Source organism: Lutzomyia longipalpis, chromosome 2 (assembly GCF_024334085.1).
Source record: "Lutzomyia longipalpis isolate SR_M1_2022 chromosome 2, ASM2433408v1".
NCBI lineage: Eukaryota > Metazoa > Arthropoda > Insecta > Diptera > Psychodidae > Lutzomyia > Lutzomyia longipalpis.
This window is the reverse complement of record NC_074708.1, coordinates 6,382,239-6,407,887: the sequence shown is the minus strand read 5'-3', so window position 1 is coordinate 6,407,887 and position 25,649 is coordinate 6,382,239. Positions and strand designations below refer to the sequence as shown.

At 35.0% G+C, this 25,649-nt stretch overlaps 7 protein-coding genes across 9 annotated transcripts; 2 read left to right on the top strand and 5 right to left on the bottom strand.

The window, feature by feature from the left end:
* Nucleotides 1–442: 442 nt before the first annotated feature.
* On the bottom strand, nt 443–2,540 carry LOC129788864 (peptidyl-prolyl cis-trans isomerase sig-7). Its single transcript, XM_055825261.1, has 2 exons — nt 2,203–2,540; nt 443–2,135 (listed from the first exon to the last, which is right to left on the bottom strand). The coding sequence occupies exon 2, from the start codon at nt 2,132–2,134 to the stop codon at nt 527–529; it is 1,608 nt and encodes a 535-aa protein (XP_055681236.1). The 5' UTR covers nt 2,135; nt 2,203–2,540; the 3' UTR covers nt 443–526.
* Nucleotides 2,450–3,831, top strand: LOC129788867 (protein-L-isoaspartate(D-aspartate) O-methyltransferase). Its single transcript, XM_055825267.1, has 4 exons — nt 2,450–2,565; nt 2,899–2,989; nt 3,055–3,100; nt 3,201–3,831. Exons 1-4 carry the CDS (start codon nt 2,511–2,513, stop codon nt 3,690–3,692), a joined length of 684 nt encoding a protein of 227 aa, XP_055681242.1. The 5' UTR covers nt 2,450–2,510; the 3' UTR covers nt 3,693–3,831.
* Nucleotides 3,789–5,609, bottom strand: LOC129788865 (xaa-Pro aminopeptidase 3). Its single transcript, XM_055825262.1, has 4 exons — nt 5,484–5,609; nt 5,190–5,419; nt 4,221–5,120; nt 3,789–4,145 (listed from the first exon to the last, which is right to left on the bottom strand). Exons 1-4 carry the CDS (start codon nt 5,533–5,535, stop codon nt 3,804–3,806), a joined length of 1,524 nt encoding a protein of 507 aa, XP_055681237.1. The 5' UTR covers nt 5,536–5,609; the 3' UTR covers nt 3,789–3,803.
* Nucleotides 5,610–5,611: 2 nt separating this feature from the next.
* LOC129788866 (ileal sodium/bile acid cotransporter-like) lies at nt 5,612–8,524 on the top strand. Of its 3 annotated transcripts, none has more exons than XM_055825266.1 (3): nt 5,612–5,647; nt 6,867–8,140; nt 8,210–8,524. In XM_055825266.1, exons 2-3 carry the CDS (start codon nt 6,894–6,896, stop codon nt 8,331–8,333), a joined length of 1,371 nt encoding a protein of 456 aa, XP_055681241.1. In that variant the 5' UTR covers nt 5,612–5,647; nt 6,867–6,893; the 3' UTR covers nt 8,334–8,524. The 3 variants fall into 3 exon arrangements, with proteins under 3 accessions (XP_055681241.1, XP_055681239.1, XP_055681238.1); XM_055825264.1 differs by having other exon boundaries at nt 5,628–5,764; XM_055825263.1 differs by lacking the exon at nt 5,612–5,647 and adding an exon at nt 6,432–6,789.
* A 1,386-nt stretch (nt 8,525–9,910) lies between these two features.
* LOC129788868 (uncharacterized) lies at nt 9,911–11,693 on the bottom strand. Its single transcript, XM_055825268.1, has 3 exons — nt 11,654–11,693; nt 11,155–11,485; nt 9,911–10,379 (listed from the first exon to the last, which is right to left on the bottom strand). Exons 1-3 carry the CDS (start codon nt 11,657–11,659, stop codon nt 10,174–10,176), a joined length of 543 nt encoding a protein of 180 aa, XP_055681243.1. The 5' UTR covers nt 11,660–11,693; the 3' UTR covers nt 9,911–10,173.
* A 9,522-nt stretch (nt 11,694–21,215) lies between these two features.
* On the bottom strand, nt 21,216–23,631 carry LOC129788863 (uncharacterized). Its single transcript, XM_055825260.1, has one exon. It carries the CDS (start codon nt 23,423–23,425, stop codon nt 21,335–21,337), a length of 2,091 nt encoding a protein of 696 aa, XP_055681235.1. The 5' UTR covers nt 23,426–23,631; the 3' UTR covers nt 21,216–21,334.
* An 886-nt stretch (nt 23,632–24,517) lies between these two features.
* On the bottom strand, nt 24,518–25,469 carry LOC129788862 (ATP synthase subunit delta, mitochondrial). The gene is made up of 3 exons (XM_055825259.1): nt 25,350–25,469; nt 24,743–25,161; nt 24,518–24,682 (listed from the first exon to the last, which is right to left on the bottom strand). The coding sequence occupies exons 2-3, from the start codon at nt 25,154–25,156 to the stop codon at nt 24,620–24,622; spliced, it is 477 nt and encodes a 158-aa protein (XP_055681234.1). The 5' UTR covers nt 25,157–25,161; nt 25,350–25,469; the 3' UTR covers nt 24,518–24,619.
* Between the last annotated feature and the right edge of the window lie 180 nt (nt 25,470–25,649).

Genomic DNA, 25,649 nt, shown 5'->3' with positions numbered 1-25,649 from the left:
ACCTCAATGCAAAATTGTTTTGAACAAAGTATTACATTCAAAAATATTTTTTTCAGGATTTTAAAGATTCTTGACACAAAAAAAGATCCATTAATTATTCCATTTCAACTTATGGCCTGTTTTATTTCAAGAAGATTCGCCAACAACGAGAGAACTTCACTGAAAAGATCATAAAGTCTGCAAAATAAAAAATTATAAATGCGTAAAGCGTGAAATTCTGTAGGTATTACAAGGTCTCTTCTTGCTATTCTTTTATTGTTTGAAGATTGCAGCGAAATGTGAGATTTCCGACTTTTGGTTTCATCAGGAAGACCAATTTAGCTCGCATTAATGATTCTGTGAGCATCACGCACAATATGAATTTAATTTAAAACATTTAAAATGAAAAAAAAAAAAGAACTCACCCCAATTTAAATCCTTGGCTATTAATGAAAAATAAAACTTTTCTTTACAATTTTTTAATTTTCTTGAGACACAAATTTATAGCTTCCAAACTGAAGACTTCCATTTAGTAGGTATAGATTTTCTATCGATCCTTCTTGTGCTTCTTCTTCTTCTTCTTGTTGGACTTTCGGTAGTCTTGGGAGTCACTGGATGAACTATCATCTGAGCTCGTGCGTGATTTTTTTGACTTCTTGGTCTTGTTCCTTTTCTGCTTTTTGCGCTTCTCCTCCTTCTCCCGTTCACTGCTCGACGATTCCACGCGTTCAGTGCGTTTTCTGTCGCGACCATTGGACTGTGACGATGACACCCTCTGGCGTTCCGGACTCCGGGAAATGCGAGATCTTCGCGATGCGTGGGCGATTTGATCGGAACGAGAATGCGATCGTCTCGTTGAATTTCTCTGTGGACTCCGTGACCTTCCTCCAGAACGTTGACGATCATTTGCATATCTCGATGAATCACCTCTTCTCTGTGCTGGAGAACGATTCTTCTCATTGTGGTGATGCCTTGAAGAATCACTTCTCCTTGGTGCTGCTGGTGGAGAGTAATTGCGACGCATTTCATGGGATCTCTCCCTACTTCTACGCCGGAAGTCCTGATTCCTTCTACTCCTTTCATCGTCTCTTCTTCTCTCATTGGAAAAGTTATTTTCATCCTTCCTCCCATCTTGTTTTTTCCTTTCCTCCTTCACGTGGTACACTCCCCTTCCCTTTCCGCGCCATTTGACCTTTGATACAGACTGTGAAAAGTCCACATGAATCCTCCGATCGTCAATGAGGACATTATTCATTTTAAAGTAAGCATCTTCGCAGGATTTTTGCTCATCAAACTCCACAAAGGCATACTGCAGGGATGCACCAGTTGTCTGATCTCTGATCACCTCGCAGCTATTTATCTTGCCAAAGCGACTGAAGATCAACTCCAAGTCATCATCAGTTGTTACGGGATTGAGCTTGCAGACAAAGAGAACATTTTCCGGTGGAGCAATATCGGCATCCGGAAGATCTCCAACAATTTCCAAAATTGTCGCCCGCGCCTTTGCTTCCTGATCCTGCAGGATTTCCGTGATCTCTTCCTCCGTCTTTCCCTGAGTGTCGTCAATTTCCTCATCAGCTGCAATTCTGCCACCCTGAAGACGTCGTGGAGTTGGCGAGGGAGACCGTGTGGGTTCACGGAATCCCCGTGGATCATCGAAGGGATCCTCCAGGATAACTGTATGCGTGATGCGAACATCTTTGTACGGACGGTACTTTTCATCACAAATCACCTCATTCAGCTGCCGCAGGACATCATGCCCTTCGACAACTTCCCCAATGACGCAATGCACGCCATCCAGTGACGTCAAATCCTGCCCGAGTGTGAAGAAGAATTGCGATCCAATCATATTCCCGCCAGAGCTAACCATCGACAGGAGCCCCACTTCGGTGTGTCGAATCTTCGGGAGGGCTTCCCCTTCAAAGTAGCGCTTGTGTGGACCCTCAATGACGCCCCATATGGACGTGCCACTGTGTCCGGAACCCGTGGGATCGCCGGTCTGTGCAATGAACCCATGTTGGATTGAATGGAAGAGGTTATAGTTGTAGAATTTAAGTTTGCACAATTTCAGGAAGTTGAGGCAAGTAAGTGGGCGTTCCTTGATAAAGAGATCAACTGTTAAATCCCCCAGGGTAGTTTCTATAACCACCGACATCCTGGAAATACAAAATTCTGTTTATTAACCTTTCTAAGGGTACAAAGGATATTTTTTTCTAATCTTACCTTATCCTTCCTATTCTTCTTTACTTATTTAATCAAACAACCAGCTAATTAACACAGAGAATTCAATAAAAATTAAAACTTTTTAGAACTATTGAAAAAACATCCAAAAATTCTCAAAAATATAAACAAACACTTTGACGTTTCACTGTTTTTTTTTAGTCGAGTTGTTTAGACGAATTTTGACATTTGGGAAAACTTACAAAAAAATTATTGGAAAGTGTTTTTATGAAAATTCTTCCTCACGGAAGAATTTCCAAGAAAAAAAGTGAATTTTTAGTAAAAAATCACCCAGAAGTAATCAGGACATAATGGCGTGGCGTTCTATTGGAAAAGACAATGCAGATTTAGTGAGAAAATTGCGAGGTAATGAGATTTTCAAGAAACAAAAACAATGGGTTTTCACGTCGAAAATTTTCCCAACGGGAATTTTGAATTTGAATATTTTTATTGACTGTTTGTAGAATAATTAATTAAAGGAAAAATTGTGTTCAAGGGGCATATTTTTCATTTTTCTTGCTCACTAAGCTTTTCCTGGCAGAAAATAATTAGTTAACAATTGTTTTTTGTATTGTTCTGTGTAATTATTCTTGAAAATTTGGTACAATTTTGCCAAATAGTTTGTGACAATTTTGCTAAAAGTTTCTTAAGAATTTGCTATTTTTTTCCAATTTGGCTAAAAATTCTTTTCCATTTTAGAATTTAACATCATCACGGGGGATATGGTGGAAAAGGCAATGGTAGACACAGATCGCAAGTTTTACTGTCCACATAATCCTTATATGGATGCGTAAGCTCAAGAAAGCATAAAATTTTATAAGAATTAATTCTAAGCTAATATTCTTTTCATTCTAGACCCCAAGGAATCGGATGCGGTGTAACAATTTCTGCTCCTCATATGGTGAGTCTCAAATAATTTTTCTCTGAAGCCTCTGAAGCCATAAAACATTATTTTTTCAAAGACTTCACTTAATTAATTTATGAGAATATTTTGCATTCAGCACGGCTACGCTTTAGACCTTCTCCGAAGCCACGTCCGTCCTGGCGGGAGGGTTTTGGATGTTGGTTCAGGATCGGGTTACTTGACGGCATGCTTTGCGCGCTACATGAAAGCCCTCGGGGACGATGGAAGTGGCCTAGTAGTTGGCATTGAGCATCAACCGAAGCTCGTTGAGCTATCCATCCAGAACATCAGGAATGACGATCCTAGTCTTCTGGATTCGGGAGCCATTAAGATTGTTCAAGGGGACGGGAGATTGGGATGTCCGGAACATGCTCCCTACGATGCAATCCACGTGGGTGCTGCTGCCCCAGATACTCCCACGGAATTGATAACACAACTCAACAACGGCGGACGGCTTGTGGTGCCAGTGGGACCAGAGCAGGGTAGTCAATACTTAGAACAATACGACAAGGATAGCAGTGGAACCGTGACCAAGACACGCCTGATGGGAGTTCGGTATGTACCACTGACTGACCTTAAGACACCCTGACTATTTTGCGCCTTAAAGTTGGTCGTGGTTTTGATTTTGACTCTATTTGTTGCCTACAAGATTTACAGGGTGCTCTGAAAGTGTGTAAAGGGCATCCTAGTTGCAAGATATTTATTTAATATCACACGATTCAACTAAATTCTCAAGATCTTTTACTTCTTTCGCGCACTGGGAGGTGAGAACCTCAATTGTATTCGTTGGCGTGACTACGCAGTCATCTTCAATGCGTATGCCAAGACGACGGAAATTCTCTGGGACATCACGACGATTCTGTGAGATGTACATTCCCGGTTCTACGGTAAAGACCATTCCGGGAACAAGAGAAGATGTCCGGGGGACTGTTGGTGTGTCATGTACATCCATTCCCAAGTAGTGGGATACATGGTGAGGGCAGAAAGAGTATGCAGCACGTGCTAAACTTACCCCAGATAGACTTTTGCTTACTAAACCCACCTGAGAGTTGTTTTTTTAAAGGAATTTTGTAAAAATCTCTCCTCAGATGCTGTTTAAATACTTCTGGCTACTCACCTCTTGAAGATACTTTCCCAGCTTCACGCACATTGTGTCGAATAGATCATCCAAACAGGTTCCCCCATCATTGAGCAGTGTTGCCAACAAATCCTTTTGCAATGTTAGAATGACATCATAGAGGATTTTCTGGGTAGGACTGAAGTGTCCATCAATTGGCCAAGTTCTCGTAATGTCACTCGTGTAGCCTCCATATTCACAACCAGCATCCATAAGGACTAGCCTTCCACTCTCAATAATCTGGCTGTTTTCAATGTAATGAATGGTCGTGGCATTATTTCCGGAAGCCACAACTGGCGGATAGGCCAGGAAGTCAGCATTCCTCATGCGACAATGATAGTCCACACGGGCAAAGACCTGATGCTCCGAATCACCGGATTTTGACTCGGAAATTGTCCTGTTGATAGCTTCTGAAGCAATTTGGCAGGTTTTCCGCATAAGCTCCACTTCCGCTGGGGATTTTATAAGGCGCTGTTTGTGCGCAAAGGCAGTCAATGCTTCCAGGGGTTCCTTTTTCTTTCCAGCAAGGAGCATAACACTCTTAAAAACCTCCGGTTGCTCCTGGAGAATACCATGATCTCCCCACAAGGCACATGTGGACATATTACTTCCCAATTTTTCCAAATATTCTGGAAAATGCCTCATCTCATGGGATTCATCCACACCAAAAATTTCTACAGCCAATTCTGGGCCAGTTCTTGTACCATCCCATAGCTCAGCGTGTTTATCCTTTGGTCGTAGAAATAGTACACTCTTATCCCTCCCACTACCATCTAAATGCATCAGGAGGACACTATCTGGTTCCAGGCATCCAGAAAAGTAGCGAAAGTCTGAATTTTGCCGGAAGACATATGGAATTTTGTCACTAATATATTTCTTTGTTGCTGACGGAATGATGATCTGAAAAAGAAGACATTATATTTGGCTAATCATTCGAGACTTTAAGGATACCACGAGATAATCCCTTACAATATGATCCGTCTGGGTATTTTCCTTCCTTGAGCGATTCCTCGCAATGCTCTCGAGTAAATTCCTTCGTCGTTGCTTCAGTTCATCCTTTGTAATTCCCACCACGACTTCTGAGGTTTTCAGCAGGTGTGGATGTGTGTATCCTGTTGGCTGACCAATCCGTATAGGAACTTCTGAAGAATTCTTGGCAAATTCATGCTTTATCGACGATGAGAAATTCTTTGCATAACCTTAAATTTAAAAGAATTTCTATTTATTTTACAAGAATTTAAAGAAAAATGCCAAAATTCTCACTTGCTCCTTTGCAGATTTTCCTTAATTGAGCTTTTATAATAAAGTTATTCATTATTTACAAGGAAAGTGGAAAAATTCCGGTTCTCGCGAATTGTTCTGAAAGTTCTGACAGATTTAGATAAAGAAATGTCATCGTACTGTCATTTCTGGAGCTTTTGCAACAGGTAATTCGAGTAATCCCTTTTAATTCTTCTATTGCACCAATTGCACTGTTAATTAGTCAGTAAATTCTTAATTAGTGATAAGAATCTGAAGATAAGGAATCAGTTGTGATAAGAAACGTAGGTAGCTGATTAAAATAAATACATTATAAAACATAATAATAAATGAAAGTAAAGTAGATCGTGAGCGGCTGCAGAGCCCCCGGGCAAATGTGGACAAAATTCATTTAAAAATTGATTTTGAGGGAAAATTTTACTTTTTCCTTATTTTATGTTCAAAGTGATTAAATTATTAAAAGCATGAGTTAAAATTATCCCGGAAAGGTTTTCATTAATTAAAAGTTTTTTATGATTTTTATTAAATTATTTATTTTATTTAAAAGGACAAAAATATTAAATAGTTACGCAATTTCTTGCATTTACAACAATATTTGAGGTTTTATTTTTTCTATTTAAAAGCTTAAAAAAAGGATATCAAATTATCTTTCTAAATTTATCTAAATTGATCTTCTTTATCAATAAAAAAATTAATTGACCAAAATTAATTGAAAAAATGATTTTCTTACATTTATGATGACTTTATCAGCACCAATCTCCCCTGTCTATGTGTACTCAGAAGTTATATTGGAATGTCTTATCTGAAATTTAAAATAAATTTAAATATTTAATTCCTATAATCTTTGCTTGCCTTTGATTAAATCGATTGCGGTCTTATCAATTAGAGATTGAGAAGAGCTTTTTTATTAAAGCAAAAAATTCAAGATGTTTAATCAACCCATCTATATATTATGAGGCTGATAAACTCATTCGCGCGATCACCGGCTGAAGATTAGGCATTTCTTCTTCCAATGTGGCCGCGTTATCGCATAATGACTCCAGGAAAATTTATCGAGGTCCGTTGAGTATCTATTGAATTCGCACGAAACTTTGTAATTATTGTTTCAATTGATTGGGTGAGTTATCAGTAGGTTTTCCTGGGATAAAATTGTCGTTCGCCCGTGAAATTGTCTCATATCATCGACTGAGTGAGTTGGTGAGAAGGTCGAGGAGGTGTTTTAAGAAAAATTTCTTCTTGAGAAATAATAAAAGGTGTCTCCCTAATCTTGGACGGGCAATCTCCAGTTGGGGTCTTTCAGTGCAAACTCGTGGGTTCTCCTCATTGTTGGTGGAAGGTGCGATTTATCTCGCTTTAATATATTGTGTGTGTGTGGCTCTCATTCAGGTGGAACTCTCACAGTAAGGAGGAATCATGTGTCCGATGAAGTACTTTCTGCTGCTGGGCGTCTTTGTGGCGCCAATCGTCTTGATGGCACACGCTGCTACATGGAGGGCCACCTTCACCCCTTCCGCGATCACGGTGGAGATGCACAAAGAGCAGGAGATTAAACTGGATTTAGCCGGACTCGATGATGGCAGTGTGACGGAAGTTGTCCTGAAGACAGCTGATACAATCGTTGCGGACGTGCAGAAAGTCATTCCAGCATCGGAAATAAGTGGTGGCACATGGAGTGGCTACTTCAACGTTTCGGGAGTTTTCCTTGGGAAAACCGATCTCTATGCGGAGATTACAACGGTGAACAATCAGAAGGAGCAATCCGAGGAGAGACTGAGTGTTACAGTAATCCGCGAGCAACGTGTCATTGATAAAGTCTTCACGTACACCGTAGCCATTCTCGTGGCCATTCTCTATGTGAACTTCGGGGCAGCTCTTGATTTGAAACTCCTCAAAACCATCGTAACATGCCCCGTGGGACCGGCTATTGGGGTATTTGGGCAATTTGTCGTGATGCCCTTGCTGAGTTTTGGCTTAGGTAAGGTGATCTTCCCGGATTCGCATGCAATGCAACTGGGAATGTTCTTTACGGGCGTATCACCCGCCGGTGGGGCATCCAATGTGTGGACAGCCGTTCTCAATGGGAACATCAATTTATCTGTTCTCATGACGACAATTAGTACAATTGCGGCCTTTGGACTTATGCCCATGTGGATCTTTACGCTGGGTAAGGTGATCTTCGATCAGGGTGAACTCACTGTGCCCTACAGCCGAATTGGGGAGTTTGCACTCTGCCTCGTGGGACCACTCATTATTGGCCTCCTCATCCAGAGATACCTACCACGTGTCACGAGGATTCTCGTACTCGTTCTCAAGCCTGTCTCTGCTCTTCTTATTCTCTTCATCGTGATCTTTGCCATTGTAACTAATCTCTACTTATTCGAATTATTCTCATGGAGAATAATTGTTGCGGGTCTCGGACTCCCCTGGCTTGGCTTCCTCCTTGGGTGGATCTTGGCAAAAGTTTTCCGTCAAGTTAATGCTGACGCATTGGCCATTGCCGTTGAGACTGGAATCCAAAATACGGGCATCTCAATTTTCCTGCTCAGATTTACACTCCCTCAGCCAGAAGCTGATCTCACAACTGTTGCTCCGGTGTCTGTGGCCATAATGACACCTGTGCCACTTTTCGTGCTCTACGTCATAATTAAATTAAAGGAAAGGTGACTGGTTTGCATGCTGACCTAGTTTTTTGGGCAAAATTTATTCTTTTTTGCGTAACCTTTTTGCAGATTGAACCGTGGCAAGAGAGAACTTCTGGAAGAAAAGGGGGAAACCGCCGACTTGAGCATAGATTCACAGGAGACCCTTCCGCAGGATCAGGAGACGGCGAAAAATCGCACAGAGGTCCCATAGGGGAGGAAGAAGTGCCACTTATTTGATATTTACAAATTATTTTTTAAAAGAAAAAAAATAATGATTCTCTCAAATGGTTGGCTGAAAAAGTATTACAAGGATATCATTTCTAACAAACTCAGTTTTGTAAGAATGTCACAACAAAGACTGTACATTTTTATAAATTGAATATATTTTGCAATTTTATTGAATTAATGGCTTTTTTCTTTCGTCGAAATTGATTAATTTGATGAATGAAATTGAGGGGGATGTGTAAGGGAGATCGATGAAGTTAGAACCTTATTCCTCGCTCTAAAGTCACCTCGTTGAACTAAATTTTTTTTTATTAATCCAGAAAAACATATTAAAATTACACACCTAAGATTTTGGATACTCGGGAACTTTCAAGAGCGATTTTCGAGCCAATTTTGAATCAAAAAATTATAAATTAGCTTACAGTCTCGTTAAATGACCAAATACTGATAAGAATTCAGTATTTTCAATTTTGAAAATAAATTTTTGTATTCAAAAAAATTATTTGAAATTTGGCCATTTTGTTTCTGTAGAGTTTCCAAAATTTCGAGACCATCCCTTTATGAATAATTTTGAATAAACTCCTTTATCGAGGGCTGCATTGTAAAACTGGCTAAGTCGGTATGAGCTCCGATCCGACTTAGCCGGTTTCACAATGCAGCCCTCGTTATATACTTTCCATAATACAATATGGTGGGTAAGAAGCTTTTTATTGTTCTCAAATAATCAATTTAATGAAATGGGGGCAGAAAGAAATATTCAAATTAGCAGTTTTTTTTTTAAATAAATTATAACATTAGGTAAAGTTTTGCAAAATAAACCTTCTCCGTATGATTTATTTTAGTAGGATATCATAGTCTATAAGCTCTACTTAATATCAACATACATAATTTAAACAAATATATTATTTGCATATTATATTCATTAGGTTTTTGCTAAATTAATCGCTCGTGTTCAAATTGAAAAGAAATGCATGAATTTCAGCAAATTTTTTTGCAAGAAAATTGTCCCCGAGATTTATTTTGGGATTTATTGACATCCGTATTTTTACTTTTTCTAAAAAGATCGCATTGCGTAACTTTATTTACTCAACCTGAATTAATTAACTACTTGTCCTCTCTAATCAATGAGCCGAATGACAGCGTAAGTTTTTGCAAATATTTTCCTATTTCGTTTATTTAGCCAATATTTATTTAGAGCCATAATAATGATTGAAAACGCAATGAATTTCCTTACTTAAATACCTTCTTGGCATTAGCATAAGACCGGAGAATGTCATTCTGTGCGGAGAGATCGGTAGCAAAGAGCCATTACATTAAGCTTTACTCGTTTTTTTTGTGGGCTCTCCTCTAACAATAAGTGCAATTGGCAAAATTTTTTTCACTAGTAATTCAACTTTCACAAACCATTTAAATTTTTGAATTTTAAATTATCAATTTTTTTCTTTTGGGATTAACCATCCAGCATATAATACAACAAAGTGATGATGAGTGTTAATGAGCAAATTTTGATGAATGGCGGAAATGCAATTATAAAAGCAGATGAGAAGGAAAAAAACAGAGAAATTTTGGTTTAGATTGTCTTTAATAGTAAAATCTCTTTTCATACAAAAATGTAAAGCTCACAGACGCACTCAGTTTTATGTACAAAATTACACACAAAAATACAAAAAAATTGTATTTTTGTTCAATAAATATAGATTTTCTGCAGAGCATTTTCTGAGGGGGTGGTAACTGTATGTCTCATGAGAATTTGGCAGTGGGGTGCTTTTGAAATATGCGGATTGAGGGCACGATCACAGGGGGGAGTGCTTGATGTTTGGGGGCATTTACCACCATCCACCGCCACCACCGCCGCCGGATGACCATCCACCGCCTCCACCGGAGGACCATCCACCGCCACCACCACCGCTGGACCATCCTCCATGGCCACCACCGTGACCACCTCCGTAGCCACCGCCATGCCCACCACCATGACCGCCTCCATGTCCTCCGGAGGAAATGATCTTAATGACTTTGATCACTTTTCCTTGGCCTAGAAGAAAAAAGAATGATTTGTATTAATTTTAAATTTTCATAAATAAATGAAATCTTTTTAAAACGTCGTTTTGCTTTTAATATTAATTAAGAAGTAGGAGTTTTGTTTGAGAAATCTAAAGATTTTTGATTTTTTTTGTAAGAGTTTTCATGATTTTAATTCAATTTTCTGCTTCGTTTAAAGATTCAAAAAATGAAGTAAAATAATTCAATTTCTTCAATTAGAAGGGATTTGAAATGATTATTAAATGTTTAAGAAGTATTGAGTCGCATCCTGAAGTAAAGATTTTATGATCTTGATATTTTATTTGCTCAATTCTGCCGCAAATCTTTTCTCTTATTTTCTTACAAATCGACAGTTGTAAGAATTTTGTTATTCCATGAAAGAATTGTAAGAAATTTAACAGTTTCTTTCATTATTTAGTCGTGTTTAAAACAATTTTTTCAAGAAATCCTTAAAAACTTGAAGAATATCATGAACTGTTGAATCACAATTAAATGATGTTGAAACAAAAAGTGTTAAAACTTTACAAGAAGAAAAAGAGAATCGATCTCAAACTGAATAACTTTTAAATGATCTTTTAAGAGGAAAAATTTAGAGATTGAATATTAGAAATTCGAAAAAATTTTCTTTGTGGAAAATTATGATAAAAAAAATTGCTGAGAGCATAAAGATCGCCTCATCTTGAAAAATTGATCCAAAATCGAGGATTTGAAGAACTTGAAGGATTCGATAAAGGAAATAATGTGAAATAAAATAAATGAGGACTTACTTCCGCCTCCATGACCACCGCCATATCCACCACCTCCGTGTCCACCACCGTAACCACCTCCTCCGGATGACCAGCCACCACCGCCGTGTCCACCAGATCCGGACCATCCACCGCCTCCGTGGCCACCGCCGAAGCTACCGATGGACTTCCAGCCACCTCCACCGCCACCAGACCAGCCGCCGCCACCACCACCGCCAGACCAGCCCCCATGGCCGCCGCTACCGCCGCCTGACCATCCACCCCCATGACTTCCACCACCGCCACCTCCTCCGAATCCACCGAGGAATCCAGCATAGGTGGATGCGACGAGCGCAAACAGGCACACGAATACCTGCAAATTAAGCACAAAAATTTATATTTCACTTCATTCACATTTTTTAACGGAATTTAAATTAAATCACTGCATCGCGCCACATAATGCACAGAGATCGAAAAATAATCCACATTAGTGATTTTAGAGGTAAGACAAGAAGATAGGTATATAGTGTAGTTTGCGTACCTTCATACTTCTAGTTGTTGCACTGGGTGAGGAACAACTGATGCTCAATCCATGCCAGAGTTCCCATTTTTATATCAAAGCCCGCCACATCCAGCGTTTACCACCGAATTGAAAGTGAAATTCGTGGTGGGGTCTTTGGCACTTGGACATCGCGCGTATATTCTATACAACACTTCTTTTTTTGCATCATCACCTGTGGCATCTCCTAAAAGTTCGTCGGTATACATCTCCTTACTCACAAAAATACTCAAATCAGCATAAAAAAAAAGATTCACGCGATGCTCAAAGAGGGAGTTCAGCATCACATCTTCGGCTTTAAGCGTATAAAGCTCAAAGAATTTATTTTCATTCGGATATTTGATGATGCATAAATTAAGTTTTTCTCTCCATGAGTGGCATTTAGCGGTCATTGATGATGGTCGAAAAATTCGGTACTTTTGCTTTCAATTGGCCCAAAACAGTTGGGTTCCTTTCTTTAATCGCATCATCGTGCGCGCCACAATCACATACAACATAAGTTTTCCATCAAGGATGACCGGTGAATCATATTTACTTATTTTTTTCTTCTTCAGCCACTCTAAACCATCGCCCATCATGGCAATTAAACTAACGGCTATGCATCTGTTTTTTTTGCCAACATTTTTATTATTTAATATCATGAAACTATTAATATTTCACAAATTCATTTGAAATAAATTATAATTCATTTTTATTGCCCTCCAATATTTGTGCTATGTATGTAAAGTAGATATAATCTCTGGCCTATCATCGCGAGGGTTAAAATGTTGGACAAACGGAAAGGTTTTTTTTGCTTACCTTTCACGCCGTGTTTCGGAAATAGGTTTATAAATAAAATCTTCATTTCTCATAAAATACGATGAATTTGTAAAGTGGTGAGAAAAATATTGCAAAAAAATCACACATGCATTAGATGAATTAAAACAGTAAATTAAACTCCTTTCCTTAAAATGTAGCGCAACGTTGAAAAAGCTGCAACAATGATTTAAAGTTCCCATTGAGTTTTTTAATACTTGCGTGGTCATCTTAGGTTTGATAAATTTCAGAAACATTTGGAGAGAAATATTTCAGATTTTACCTTTTAAAAATTACAGAAAGATTTTGTAGTAAAATAGAGATTAGGGGAATGCTAAAGGAGTTTATTCATTTTGGGCGAGCACTTAAAATTGGATAAACAATGCATCTGAATCAAGTGGAAAAGCTATGAAAACTCTGAAAAACTCCAAATACTTTAAATTAAAACGATTTCCATACCTTTATAATAGAAAAAAAATTGTTTGAAAATAAAAAAAAATAAAAAATCCTTTATTTTCTATGTATAAAAAATTGATTATCTTCTATATCGAAATTGTTGTATTTTTCATGAAACTTTGCAACTGAAATTTATTCACTGAATACCCTAATTTCTCTTATAATCTAATTTAAAAATCTGTGAATTTTATTCATGAAGCGCACTTTTTGTATTCATCAACGAAAACGCATTTCGTGAGTACTTGTCGTCTGAATTAGAAAATTTCATTTTTCTTTAAAATTATTATTTGGAAATTTAATATAATACAAAGTAAATTGTTTTAAAAGCTACCCCTTCACTTTATAATCTTGCAATTTGTAACTCTTTAATCAAATTTCAGCAACAACAAAAGTTAATTACTTATTTTCAAAATATTTTTCTTTGAGTAATTTTGTCGTATAAAGTTCACATTTTAGCGATCAAATTTATCATGTGTGTGGGTTGTAAAAGAAAAGAAGTTTGTAATTATTGCTATTTTGAAAAATTACTGTGCAATTTAGCAAATGGTTTGGATGTTGTGACACCTCTTTTGGTCTCAATGGGGCATATATTGGGTGATTCAACATTAATGGTTGAGTGCAATTTGCCTCGCATCCACTCTAAACTTCCACCGCATAGAAGTAGTAAAATAATCAAGGTCCTCTAAATTATATCTTCAACAGCCACAAGTTTGAGATAGATCGGGAGTCTGATTGTTTCGCACATTACTTATGTATATGCTATTGCCTTTCTTGCAGCAAATAACAATTGAAAATTGCAAAAAAGTGAGCAATTAAGATCTCCCCAAGGTTCGCGGTGATCGCCTTTGTTAGTAATATGCCGGAGAGTCTCATCACTTAAAATTAGACGAGATGTTGAGATGAAGTACTTACTTTATTGTTAACTACTTCTAAGAGATGAAGAAGAAATCACGGAATCCTTTGTCAATGGAACATCTTATAATTGTCTTCTAATGCCGCTCATTCCATTCATGTTCACTCATTTAGAATCTCAAATGAGTTATGATTACGTTTTATCATTTTTTAACCATGTTATGTTAATAAATTCACATTACCTGCAACATGATTCATTACAACGTATGTATCTTTTCTCATCTGTCTTCCTCGGTTCATGCACACATATATTTTTTCTTCTTTATTCAGCGTCGTTTATTGAAATTTTGAAATGTGCCGCTGTGTAAATTTGTCACAAAAGCACAACAAATTTTACAACAACAGTAAAAGAATAAAAGAGTTGATTTTGTGCTGAAGATGTTTACTTAATTACCTGTTTATTTTGCCCTTTTGTGATTAATTGCATTTTTAACAGATACAAATTAATGGTTTTGCTTTTTGTGTGTGTAGATATGCTCTTAAAATTTCTTCAAGGTTTATGAAACACTTGAAGCTCATCGTGAATAGGAATTGATCAAATTGATTGACAACACGGATATATTATATGAAGATTACACTTATAAGTATTTAAATAAGTCAGGATATGAAGAGCAGCTGATCAAAATGGTTAAAAAAATTGAGAAAAAAATGGTAAAGCATGTCTAACGCTTAATAAGGGTTAAAAAATCGTTAAACTATTACAATAAATTTATTTCAAATTGGATAATTTTAAAATTCATTAAGTTAACAACATTCTTGCATGACGACTTCTTGCAGCGTTATAGAAATGAGAACAATCAATAGACACCTCAAGGCATCCACCTGGTCCTATATGTGTTAACTCTTTCGCGTCCATTGGATGCCATGCTAACCTAAACGTAAATTAATTTTAATAATTTTTCCAAATAAGAAATGCGTTGAAAATTCATAAAATGAAGAAAATTTTATCCACGAAATAAGACCTTTTTTGCTAATACAGATACTCAGAATTGAGTTAGGATTATCTTATTGGGAGTTCTTTTACGTGTTTCATGTATGTTTTAAAAGAGTTCTTAAAGTTTCACAGAGAAACTTTTGTGAACAATTCTACATTCATGAATTTTAGTTAATTTAATCGTTTTATTCTCAAAATAAAAAATGAATAACGTTAGAAAATGTAAAAAAGAAATCGTGAGAAAAAACTTAATTTTTGCAATTTTCCAATAATTTATAATTATTATTTATTAATTATTTTTATAATTTTGCAATATATAAAATATTTTAATGCAAAAACATATACATAATTTGTGCGGGAGATTGATTTGAGTTTAGCACTATCTCGTAAAAATTATGTGTGGTTGAACACACCTCTTTTGTTGGCCAGGGACATCAACATGTGGATGCATAGAGATGACAGATGCGCACAACTCTTTTATTAAATAATTAAGTTTTACAAACGATCTTTCAAAATATTACGAAATATTTCTGCATCTTTAAAAATATCTTCTTTGGCAAAAGTTTTATCTGTTTCCATTAAATTCTCTTCATTCAATTTAGCATACATATTGATCTCTTGGTTTGCTCTACTAAAGTCATTTTATCTTCTTCTGTATTGTGTAACATTTTTCTTTCAGATAATGAGAATTAATAGCACAACAAGCTTTCATAAAAGCTTCATTCAAAAAAAATCTTCTATTGATTGCTCTCCGCCTAATTGGAAATGCTAAAGATCACAAAAAATCATCCGCCGGTTTCATCTTTGGAAGTGCGATGTTTGTGGTTAAACTGTTGGTTAATCTTCAGCACAAGAAGTGCAAGAAGTGAATGATCCCAAAATATTTTCAAACTGTATTGAATTCAATATAATTATACGAGGTAAATTGTCGCTTCGCTCCAATTTACCTCGCCCCGCTTTCTTCGGCAATCTTTATTTGCATTTTTCTATTCCATTGAATACTGAGAATTTTCTTTGGCGATTTTTCTATTTTTTTTTTTAAATTCCCCACAAGAAGAAATGGGTCAAAATTGTTCTTCGATAAAAGAAATTTTATACGTGTACTCTGCATAATCTCCTTTATCGCGATCGGTCAAACGGTGTAGATTTGTATAGCCGAACACGACTGACTATTACCAACAAACAGACCTTTCTTTATTATATAGATCTGCCAAAATATCATGTTCCATTTATCGTGAAAAAAAAGTGCGAATGAATACAGAACAACGCGATGTTGCTGCACTCAAACTGAATGTTGCAATGCATAAGGTCGCGCGCTCTTGCTGTTGTTGAGAAGAAGAAACTTACAAAGGTGAGAGAGAGAGGAGTTAATTAATGTTGATTGAAATGTAGTCATAAAGTGAATGGGGTAGCAAAAATTCATCGAAATTGGACCATGTCAGAAAATAAGATCACTTTTAGTACAACTCTACTGTTTCTTTTTTCTTCACGTTAATACAAAAACACAAACTTTATTCGCTGGTATTATTAAATTTTACGTTTTCGCAATGAGCATCGCAGCTCTGAACACACCATCGTTGATGTTTGCCATTCTTTCCTTTTTTTTCTTGACTAAATTTCAAAACAACTTCCATTGAGATTTTTGGCGTGTTCTTCGTGCTATATAAAAAAGCTCACGGAATCTACATGAAAGATATTTGAGAGCAAAAATTTTTGAAAATCTTTAAAATTCCTAAAATCATTCAAAATCAAGAATTGAACGTGAATTGAATTCTTTTCTGATCACAATCTCAAGGGGAAATAGAATTAATTTACAAGCTCAATTCAAGCACGAATGAGAGCTTTTCATCTTGTCTTCAAATTAATTTCCATCATTCAAAAATTATATTTAATGAAAAACCAAGAAGATTAAGAAAATCATAAAATTTATGCTTGAATATGTTTTTCAAATTTGCCTATTTTGGGAAATTTTTTTAATCCTTCACAGAGCTTTTCATCAAAATACATATAATCAAAAAATAAAAGTGAACAAAACTAGCCAAGTTAATCATCATAATCAGCCTTTAATGAAATAAAGCCAAATTAATTCCTCATCTATCACTTGAGTCGCAACGATGAAAAGAAGAGTTTTTCTTGGCAATTTCAAGCACTTCTCCCTCCAATTTTCCCATCTCAACATGTGTGTTTGCAACCGCATTGAATTTTATGAGACGCTTGAAACATAATAAAGAAAATTATTTACAAGAACAATGACCCCCAAAAAGGTTGTTGAAAAATTGAAAGTAAAACCGCCGAAGAAATTCACACGCAAACATGCATTAAGAAAATGAAGTCAAAAGTCATCCTCCGCACTAGAGAGATCTTTTTTAGATAAATTTTACGGAGCTTCCATTACTTTTGATTGTTTACCATTGAAGACATTCATTTTTTTTGTTGTCCTCCTCCTGGGCAGTCTCGCAGCAAGAAGTTTTTTATAAGTGTAGAAAAAAATGAATATAGTGGAATTAATAATTTTCTTATTTTGATTGTTGCACAAGCAACGATCGGAAGGCTTATGAATCGCTGATTAGTGTTAGATAATGTTTTTTGATGACAAAAATTTGAGGGCCATATGAATGAAGATTTCCCAGCAATATCCTCTTCAGAAATAACATTATTTAGCCTTTTAGGAAGGTAAAATTTATTAGCTAACACCTCTTATACTTTCTATTTATTATTTAGTGAAACCCATGAGGGGGAGTTGAAGTCGTAGTATAATATGGAAAATTTTAAATGTTAAAAAAAAAACTTTTTTTAAAGCTTTTTCAGTAAATTATCCTATTCTGATGATTTCATGTAAGTATCTGAACAGTTTTAACAGCCTCTCAGTTCCTGGATGCGGTTCCTTTTTATGTTGCTGAATTACCTTCATTGCCAAATTCATCTTCCTGAGAGTTTTTTTTGGCTTTTTTTTGTGCAAAACTTGTACAAAAATTTTACAATATGTGTGTGTAATTATTAATTTTTCGCACACGTGCTATATTTGTCGAATTGATGATTAAATTCCATTCATGAATAACATCTAACGAGCTAAAATGCTGCTGCGCTCAAAGGCATACCCAGCCAGAGATCTTTTCTTAAGAAAATATTCCGTGTGTGTTGCTAGAAAAAAAAAACAAAGCGAATTCAAGGGCTACATCTTCTTGCATTTTCACATACAATCATTGAGAAGGAGGTGGCAAAAAAATACTACAACCCAAAGATATATTTAAACAATTTATTACGACTTTTCATAAATGATTTTAAGATGAGATTGACTACCTTGGGCTGTTGTGGATGATGAGAAAAAATCCTTGTCTTTCTCATACGGGTTGCACGCGTTTGAAACAGAGATGAAAATGAGATTAAAGGAAAAAATGCAAAACAAAAAAAAAGTTTAATTTCAACAGTTTTTCGGTATACCAACATTGCAAAATTTTGTATTTTGGGTGCTGAAAAGTAACGAGAAGAAAAAAAATTACCTACAAACAAGAATTGAGAGATATGTTGCATTCTCAAGCTTATTTTGCAACATTTAGCGATTTTTCTCTAATTTTTTGAGACAACAAAAGTCGAACAATTAATTCTCACCACCTTAATTGATGGACTTTTATCATGTGGAGATTAAGATGAATATTTAAATTGAACGTGAAAAGCGCTCCAAAGTGTTTGAGGAGCTCATTAAATATTCAATCTTATTACAAAATTAATACATCATTATGCACAAACAAGATAAATTGCGGCGATTCAATCAATAAACGTCACTTAATACAAGAAATCATTTATTATAAATCAGCGCATGCAGAAGCTCCTTGAAGGAGAGACCTCAAATCTTTTATTTGCCAGAGTTATTGGGAAATTTATATATTTCTTTTTTTTCTCCTCATTTTGGATGGCCAAATGCAGTGTCTTTGTTTATTGCGGTATACGATATTTCTTACAAAATCTCCTTGATGTTTGTTGTTTGGGGAGATGCTGCAAAAATGTAAAAGTGCGATTTCTATGCAATATTTTGCGATAATATTTTATCTTACTCTTGCCAAAAATGTCCAGTATGCAAATATTAATAACACTTCTCTTTTCAGCTGCACAAATTCCAAATTTAGCATTTCTATGCACAATTTGTTGGAATTTAGCTGTTAGCTAATTTATACTTATTATTATCTCGTGCCAAACTTTCATTTTTCATGGAACACTCTTCAGTTCTTTTTTTTTCTTTTGGTTAATTCGGGAGATGGAAAAGTTTATTGGCATTTTGGATTACAATATCACAGCGCCATGTGAAGATGATGATTGATGATCCAGTGCACTGGAACGTACTCATCAAACATTTACAAGCCCACTTCTGTTAGATCTTCGATCCTCTCCGTGCGATGCCCATCAATTTCTTGTGTTGTTCAACGCTTTGCACACTTTTGAATGCCAATGCCATTTTTGCTTGGACATCATTATCACATCACCGTGGACAAGCGGCGTAGTGAGCATAATTTCGGGTTGTTTTTGTACACTAAAAAAAATTCATGAGCACATCGTACAATTTAGCAGCGAGGAACAATGCAATGGATTAAGAAGATTTAGGTGAAAGAATTTATTTTTTATGATGAAAAAAAATGGGTTTGGACAGAAGATGAGCCACACAATGATTTTGCATAAAATGCACAAAAAAAGAATGTTGATGCACGCATGATCCGCGCACGATCTTCGACATTAAATTTTTCTTTCAATTCCACATAAAGTTCGTTATTGAAGAATATCTTGCTTATTTCTTTTTTTTTTCTTTCTTTTTGCTGCTGCTGCACATGATTGGACAATTGTAAATTTTTGTTGATCTGCTCATCTAACGTTGTGGGCTGAAGAAAAATTGTGAAGAAGCATGATGAGCAAAAACACTCAACAAGTTGGACCATCTTCCGGATTGTGATTTTCAAGTTAAATAGTAGAAGGAAAAAAAACTCCACAATAGCTTCAATTGCGTACAAATATGAATGATGAGTGTCTCACTTTCGGAAGTAAAGAAGTGGGCATATCTCAAGTATTTTCACTCACAAGCCGCATATTGATGGGGGATTTACAAATTCACAGATTTTCCTTCACGCAAAACGAATGAAAGGTAAGCAAAAATTTGAAATATAAAGTCAATTAGTTTTTTTTCTCCTTCTCAACTAACCAGCTACTTACACTGTCTTATTTTACCCAAAAACGTGAATTTTTTCGGAATTTTTAAACATCCTCTCACCTTTTTATGTGTACCTCCTGGATGTTATGTCATTAATACGAAATTATTTACATATTCCCATGCTAGATGGTTTCCTTTCAATTTGTGCACACATAAAATAAGCGAATGCATAACTCTTAATGTGCCAATTGGATTAAAATTTATTTAGAAAAGATATTTGTTAAAAATGATTACGGAATGTTGGAGTAGTTGACAAAAAATTCATCAAACTGTGGTTCCTTTCAGCGCATATATGAGATAATCAAACAAAACTATATTTTTTTTCTCCCACGCATGAAACCATGAAAAACATCGAAACATAATCACTTTCTTTTAATGTACAAATCACGACTTTTAGGCGCGAATTCTTAAGGAGGAGTCAATAGCAGAGAGTTTGTGTGCGGATCTTCTGTAACATTTTATGATAAATTCATAAATACCACATCATGTTGGTAATCAATTCTTCAGCATATAAACTTTTTCTTAGTCATTATGTAACTTGAAATTCATGTGAAGTTCATTCAGTGTTACACGTCTCATGGGAGAATTGATAAATTTTAAACCTTTTATTTAATCAACCACAGGGACTTAACGTGGAGAAAATTTTCCATAAAAGTCACTGATTTTTCAGCTTTAATAGCTGATACAACTGGAAAATGCTTCAATTTTAAAAGGAGGAGTGTCACACTACAATTAATGTAGCTAAATTAATTTTTAAAATATCAATGCATTTCTTGGCCATAATGTGCCATTGATACAAAGAAAGGGTTATTCAAGAAATCGCAGATCATTAATTTTCTTGGCTTTAAGAAAAATTCCTTTAATTGTTCGTTTCATTTTTGTAAAACTTGTAAAATTAACATTTTTATACTTTACCTGCGAGATTGATCAATAATTAACCAATTATCGATCAATCGACTGACTGGCTCAATTGATTTATCAATTATTGATCAATCATTGATCAATCTGACCGATTCAATCATGATTGAACATTTGTTGACTAAATTATTTATTTTATCCAATTTGTAGTTTTTTTTCACAACTTTCTTAAAAAAATTATTTTTATAATTTATTTTTCTTGTGAATTTTAATTTTACCTTTATCTAAAGCCCATTTAAAAAAATAATAGTGAAGGAAGAATATTTTATTTTAGTTTTGTTATCATATTCGTTGGTGTTCCACTTCTTTTTTTTTTATTTTCATGCTAAACAGAATTTTTTTTTATTCATTAGTTTAATTTTTATTTATCGTTTTCTTAAGTTTTTTTTAAAAACTTTTTTCAACTTAAAATGGCCAAAATCTTTTTTTTCTGTCAATTATTAGAATGCCAAAATTAACAATTAATCTCCCATTGACCTTCTTGTACCATTACACCTTTTAGATCACCATTCCTCCACGTATATACTCCTCTTCTCTTTGAATCATGAGATTGTCTCTTATTACCATCAGCATATAAATATTCATCATGTTTTGTATTTTTAATTGTAAAGTATTTAGCATTATTTACAGGCTTCAATTTCCAAAATCCTTGATTAACTTTACCACCTTCCTTCCAATACAATACCCAACGTCTAGCATAATTTTTGCTAAAATTAGCTGCGTACATATATTTATCCCAATGAGTATTTTTCATTGAGAATGATTTCGCATTATCTTCAGTTTCAAATTCCCAAAAACTTTCTATTGTCTTAACACCCTCTTTCCAGGTGAATATTTTACCTCTGCTCGAATCAAGTTGAATACGACTACCAAACAAATATTCATTATGTGCTCTATTCTTTACAGAACATTCATCTCCATGCCAAATTAGGCGCTGCACAGAATTAGGTAGGTTGTTTTTTAGTTTTCTAATAATATTATCATGTTCATTTTGTTGGGGGCCTTTGGGGTCATTGGGCATATCCATGAATTCTTTAATCCTGTAAGCCAACATTACTAACTCATAACTATCGAAATGTTTATTACTACTCATTCCATTGAAAAGAGCATCAAGACCTACAATACCATGATTGATATAAGGAAGACTACGAATAAATTCCAATATCTTTTCAACATTACTCAAATTTTTATCATATGCTTTTAGTATGAGTTCATCAAGTTTGGTTTTAAATGGAGAATAATATTTCTTTGCAAACGCAATTATTTGTTTGTGATCATTAGTTTTCTGGATTTTGTTTGCCCATGAATCGAGGATTTTTAAAACATTTGCATCCACTTTAGTAAGTAATTCTGAAGAATTCATGCATTGTGAAAGAGTTCCAGAGAGAACCAACATTTCTGGGCTATTTAAGTGATTATTGGCTTGCATTAAGTCGTATAGAATTGGATAAGATATCCTATCTTGAGAGCAATCAGGAAGCTTTCTTAGAAAATTCATTATATTTTCTAATCTCTCAAAACTATATATAGTCTTTAGAATAGAACGTATCATGAAATCTTCTAAACTCCCAAATTCATCTTTCAATTGCTTAAACTTGTCTACAGCATCTTGGATATTTCCACTAATAATTCTGAAGGAACAAACTTCAAGTCCATCTTCCTTAATTATTTTTATGTACAAATTAGCTTTGTTCTGCAAATTTTGCAAATCAGTTTTCAAATTATCTATTTGCAAATTGTATTTTTGGGAAAGAGATGTTATTTTGTCATCTAGAACTCTCGTAGACTTTTCTTTGTACTCTTCCAACTTATTCTTCCACATGTTACATTCATTTACGGCAGCACTACTCCTTGTGGCCAAATCAAATGCATTTTTAAGATGATTGTAACCACAGAGAATCAATTTTATTAATTCCTCACATGTATCTGTGTTATCATTTAGAGGACAGTTTGTATTACTATTAGCTTGATTTGTACCATTCAATGAAGCTTGGAGCTCACTTTGAAAATTATTTAGAACAGAATGTTCAACTTCACACATTTCAGTTTCATCTATTGGAAGAGATTTAGATAATTTTAATATCAAAGAATTTTTTCGAGATTTCTCCTTTAGGGGCTTCTTATTACTTTTAGTTGGATGAAGTTCTTCAGAAAGTTCCTGCAAATCATGATTGATTACTTTAAATTGATCTAATATTTCTTGTCGCAATAATTCAGTAATTTTCACATGAAGATTATGTTCAATTGCAATTTGAGAATTAATAGGAAAATCTTGAGGTTTGACATCGTCTAATTTAGAGCTAGAATTGCTGGGAGTTTGAGGTTCTAGATTAATTTCTTGTGCAGGTGTTATGGGAACTTTTTCAATTAAGTTTCTTTCTGGAAGAAGATCTCTCTGTGCTACTTTCTTAGATGCTTCAATAGCTAATAATTGACTTGCTAATATTAATGTAATTAATGTAACTAAATTGTCTGATATTATAAAATTTCTACAATTATATCTACCCCAATATCTATCGGTTTTATTTTTGCTTATTTTATTCATTGTAATAGAATTTAATTAGTTTAGTTTATGAATTATTTTAGTATTAAATAATTAAACTTTTAAAAATTTATGTTTTTTTTTCAAGATTCCTAATAAAGTTTCAGAACCAAATTTTGATTATTTTTTTAATAATTAAATATATGGATATATAATACAAACAAATTCTAAGATAAGTAGAAGTATGAGAGAGGTAGAGCTGATAGCATAGGTGTGTTTAAAACGTTTAAAAACATTAAAGAAAGGAGACAACTTTGAGTATGTGGATGCAACATCAGCTAAACAGAAAATTAAAATAAAGTAGTTAGTAGGTAAAACTATTTTTTATTAAATCCATAACAAAATGATTAGAACTTGCCTGTTTTCTGGAAATTTTTTTTTAATTATCCATTTAGTTATAAAAATTGAATTTAAAACTAATTTGAATTAATTTTTATTTAATAAAATCAAGCTCGTGGCTGACATGACAATTTGTAACTAACAGTGTGATTTAGAATTTTGTTTTAAGTAAAGGAATAAATCGAATAAGTCTGTTAGGTACAGCTGAGTCAATAAGGAAGAAAATTTAAAAATTGCGACATTGTTAAACTTTGCAATAATATAAATTAATTAAGAGAAATTTATTCAGGTGAAAATAAATTAACTTTACCTTCATCATTGTCGAGAAAAGTGCAACGAGTATATAAAATAAGTTTCTAAACATTTTAGGACTTGAAATGTACTTTTTAGTCCATATAAAAATGAATTGTGCATAGCATCCTTCAAAAATTCAGTTGATCCTTGGAAAAACTTAACTAGACTTTATTTTAAAAGGAAAATAATATTAAACAAGAGAGCAATGCCTCCATCCATTATTAATAAATCACGAAGGAAAAACTCCCAAATTTCAATCATTAAAAACATCTTCCGCAAAATTTCTTGCTCATGATGCCAGACTTCCCTCCCACTCGGGCCTTTCTTTCTTGCATGAAAAAAGAGATTATTCAGCATTACCTAATTCAATCTTACCTTTATGCTGCCTAATTATTGTACCTTAATTGTTTTTTTTCCTTAAAAAATTATGTGAGAGATTTAGGAAATAAATATCACAAAAAATGGATTTTAAGTTTTTTTTTTAATTTCAATCTTTACATTTTTCACATTCTATTCTGAATCAATTTTTATTTATTTATTTTTTTTTTCTTTAAGAAGAATGACTTACTGGACAGCCTTCACGAGAGCTTCCGCCGTTTCCACTGCAATCGCTGCTTCGGCTTTTGCCTGGAAGGATAAAAAAAATTATTACTTCCTTTTGAAAATAGAAGGATCAAGAGATCATACCACATCATTCTGAGCTGAAGACAACTGCTGCTGGGATGCCTGAAGAACCTCACGGCAAGCACTAGCATCGAGACTTTCAAGGGGATGTGCTTCTTCGGCGAGAACTTGTACGGAAGAGTCATTGTTGACGGTGACGGTGCCACTGGAGACGAAGAACTTCTTCGAAGCACCATCCTTCTCATACACCTGCACCACACCGGGTTGCAAGACAGCCAATGTTGGTACGTGATTGGGGAGAATACCGAAGCTCCCACTGAAGGTGGGCACGTCAATCTGCCGGACTTCCAGGTCGTCGTAGAAAACTTGATTTGCAGCCGCAAATGTGAGTTTCATTTCATCAGCATAGCCACGAGATTGCAGGAAACGCGTTCCACGCGTGGCCAGCATACGGGCTCCTCGCAGAAGAAGTGGCATCTTGTCTGGAAGTGGAGGAAGAGCAGGAATCTCATGAAATTATGTAACTTTTTCTTTAAGGTTAGAACAAGATTTACATTGTTTCCCATTCCAATGGGCTGTTAAACCTCCCCCAAAGGGTTTTTGTGTTAAACAGTGTACTAGGGTGTGCTTAGGAAGGTTTCAATTAGGAAAATCAAGTGTATTTACTTACTTTTTGGGGTTTATTTTGAGGAGAACCGCACCGACGAAAGAAAATTCTTTTGACAAGCTGAAAAGTAGCCCACTGAAAATTTATTCGGGAAGTTCCTACGACATGTCTGAGGAATTCTATTATGTATTTGAAATGCAAGCGAGAGGATAAGATACTATAGCTATTTCATTATTTTACTTTTTACATTTTGGAGAATTTTTTTATGCCAATTGATGCGGCGTCGCCTTCTAAGGTCAAAAAACCACACCCAGATGGGAAAAACCCCGGAAAATATGAGAAAATCGCGAAAAACACAGTGTG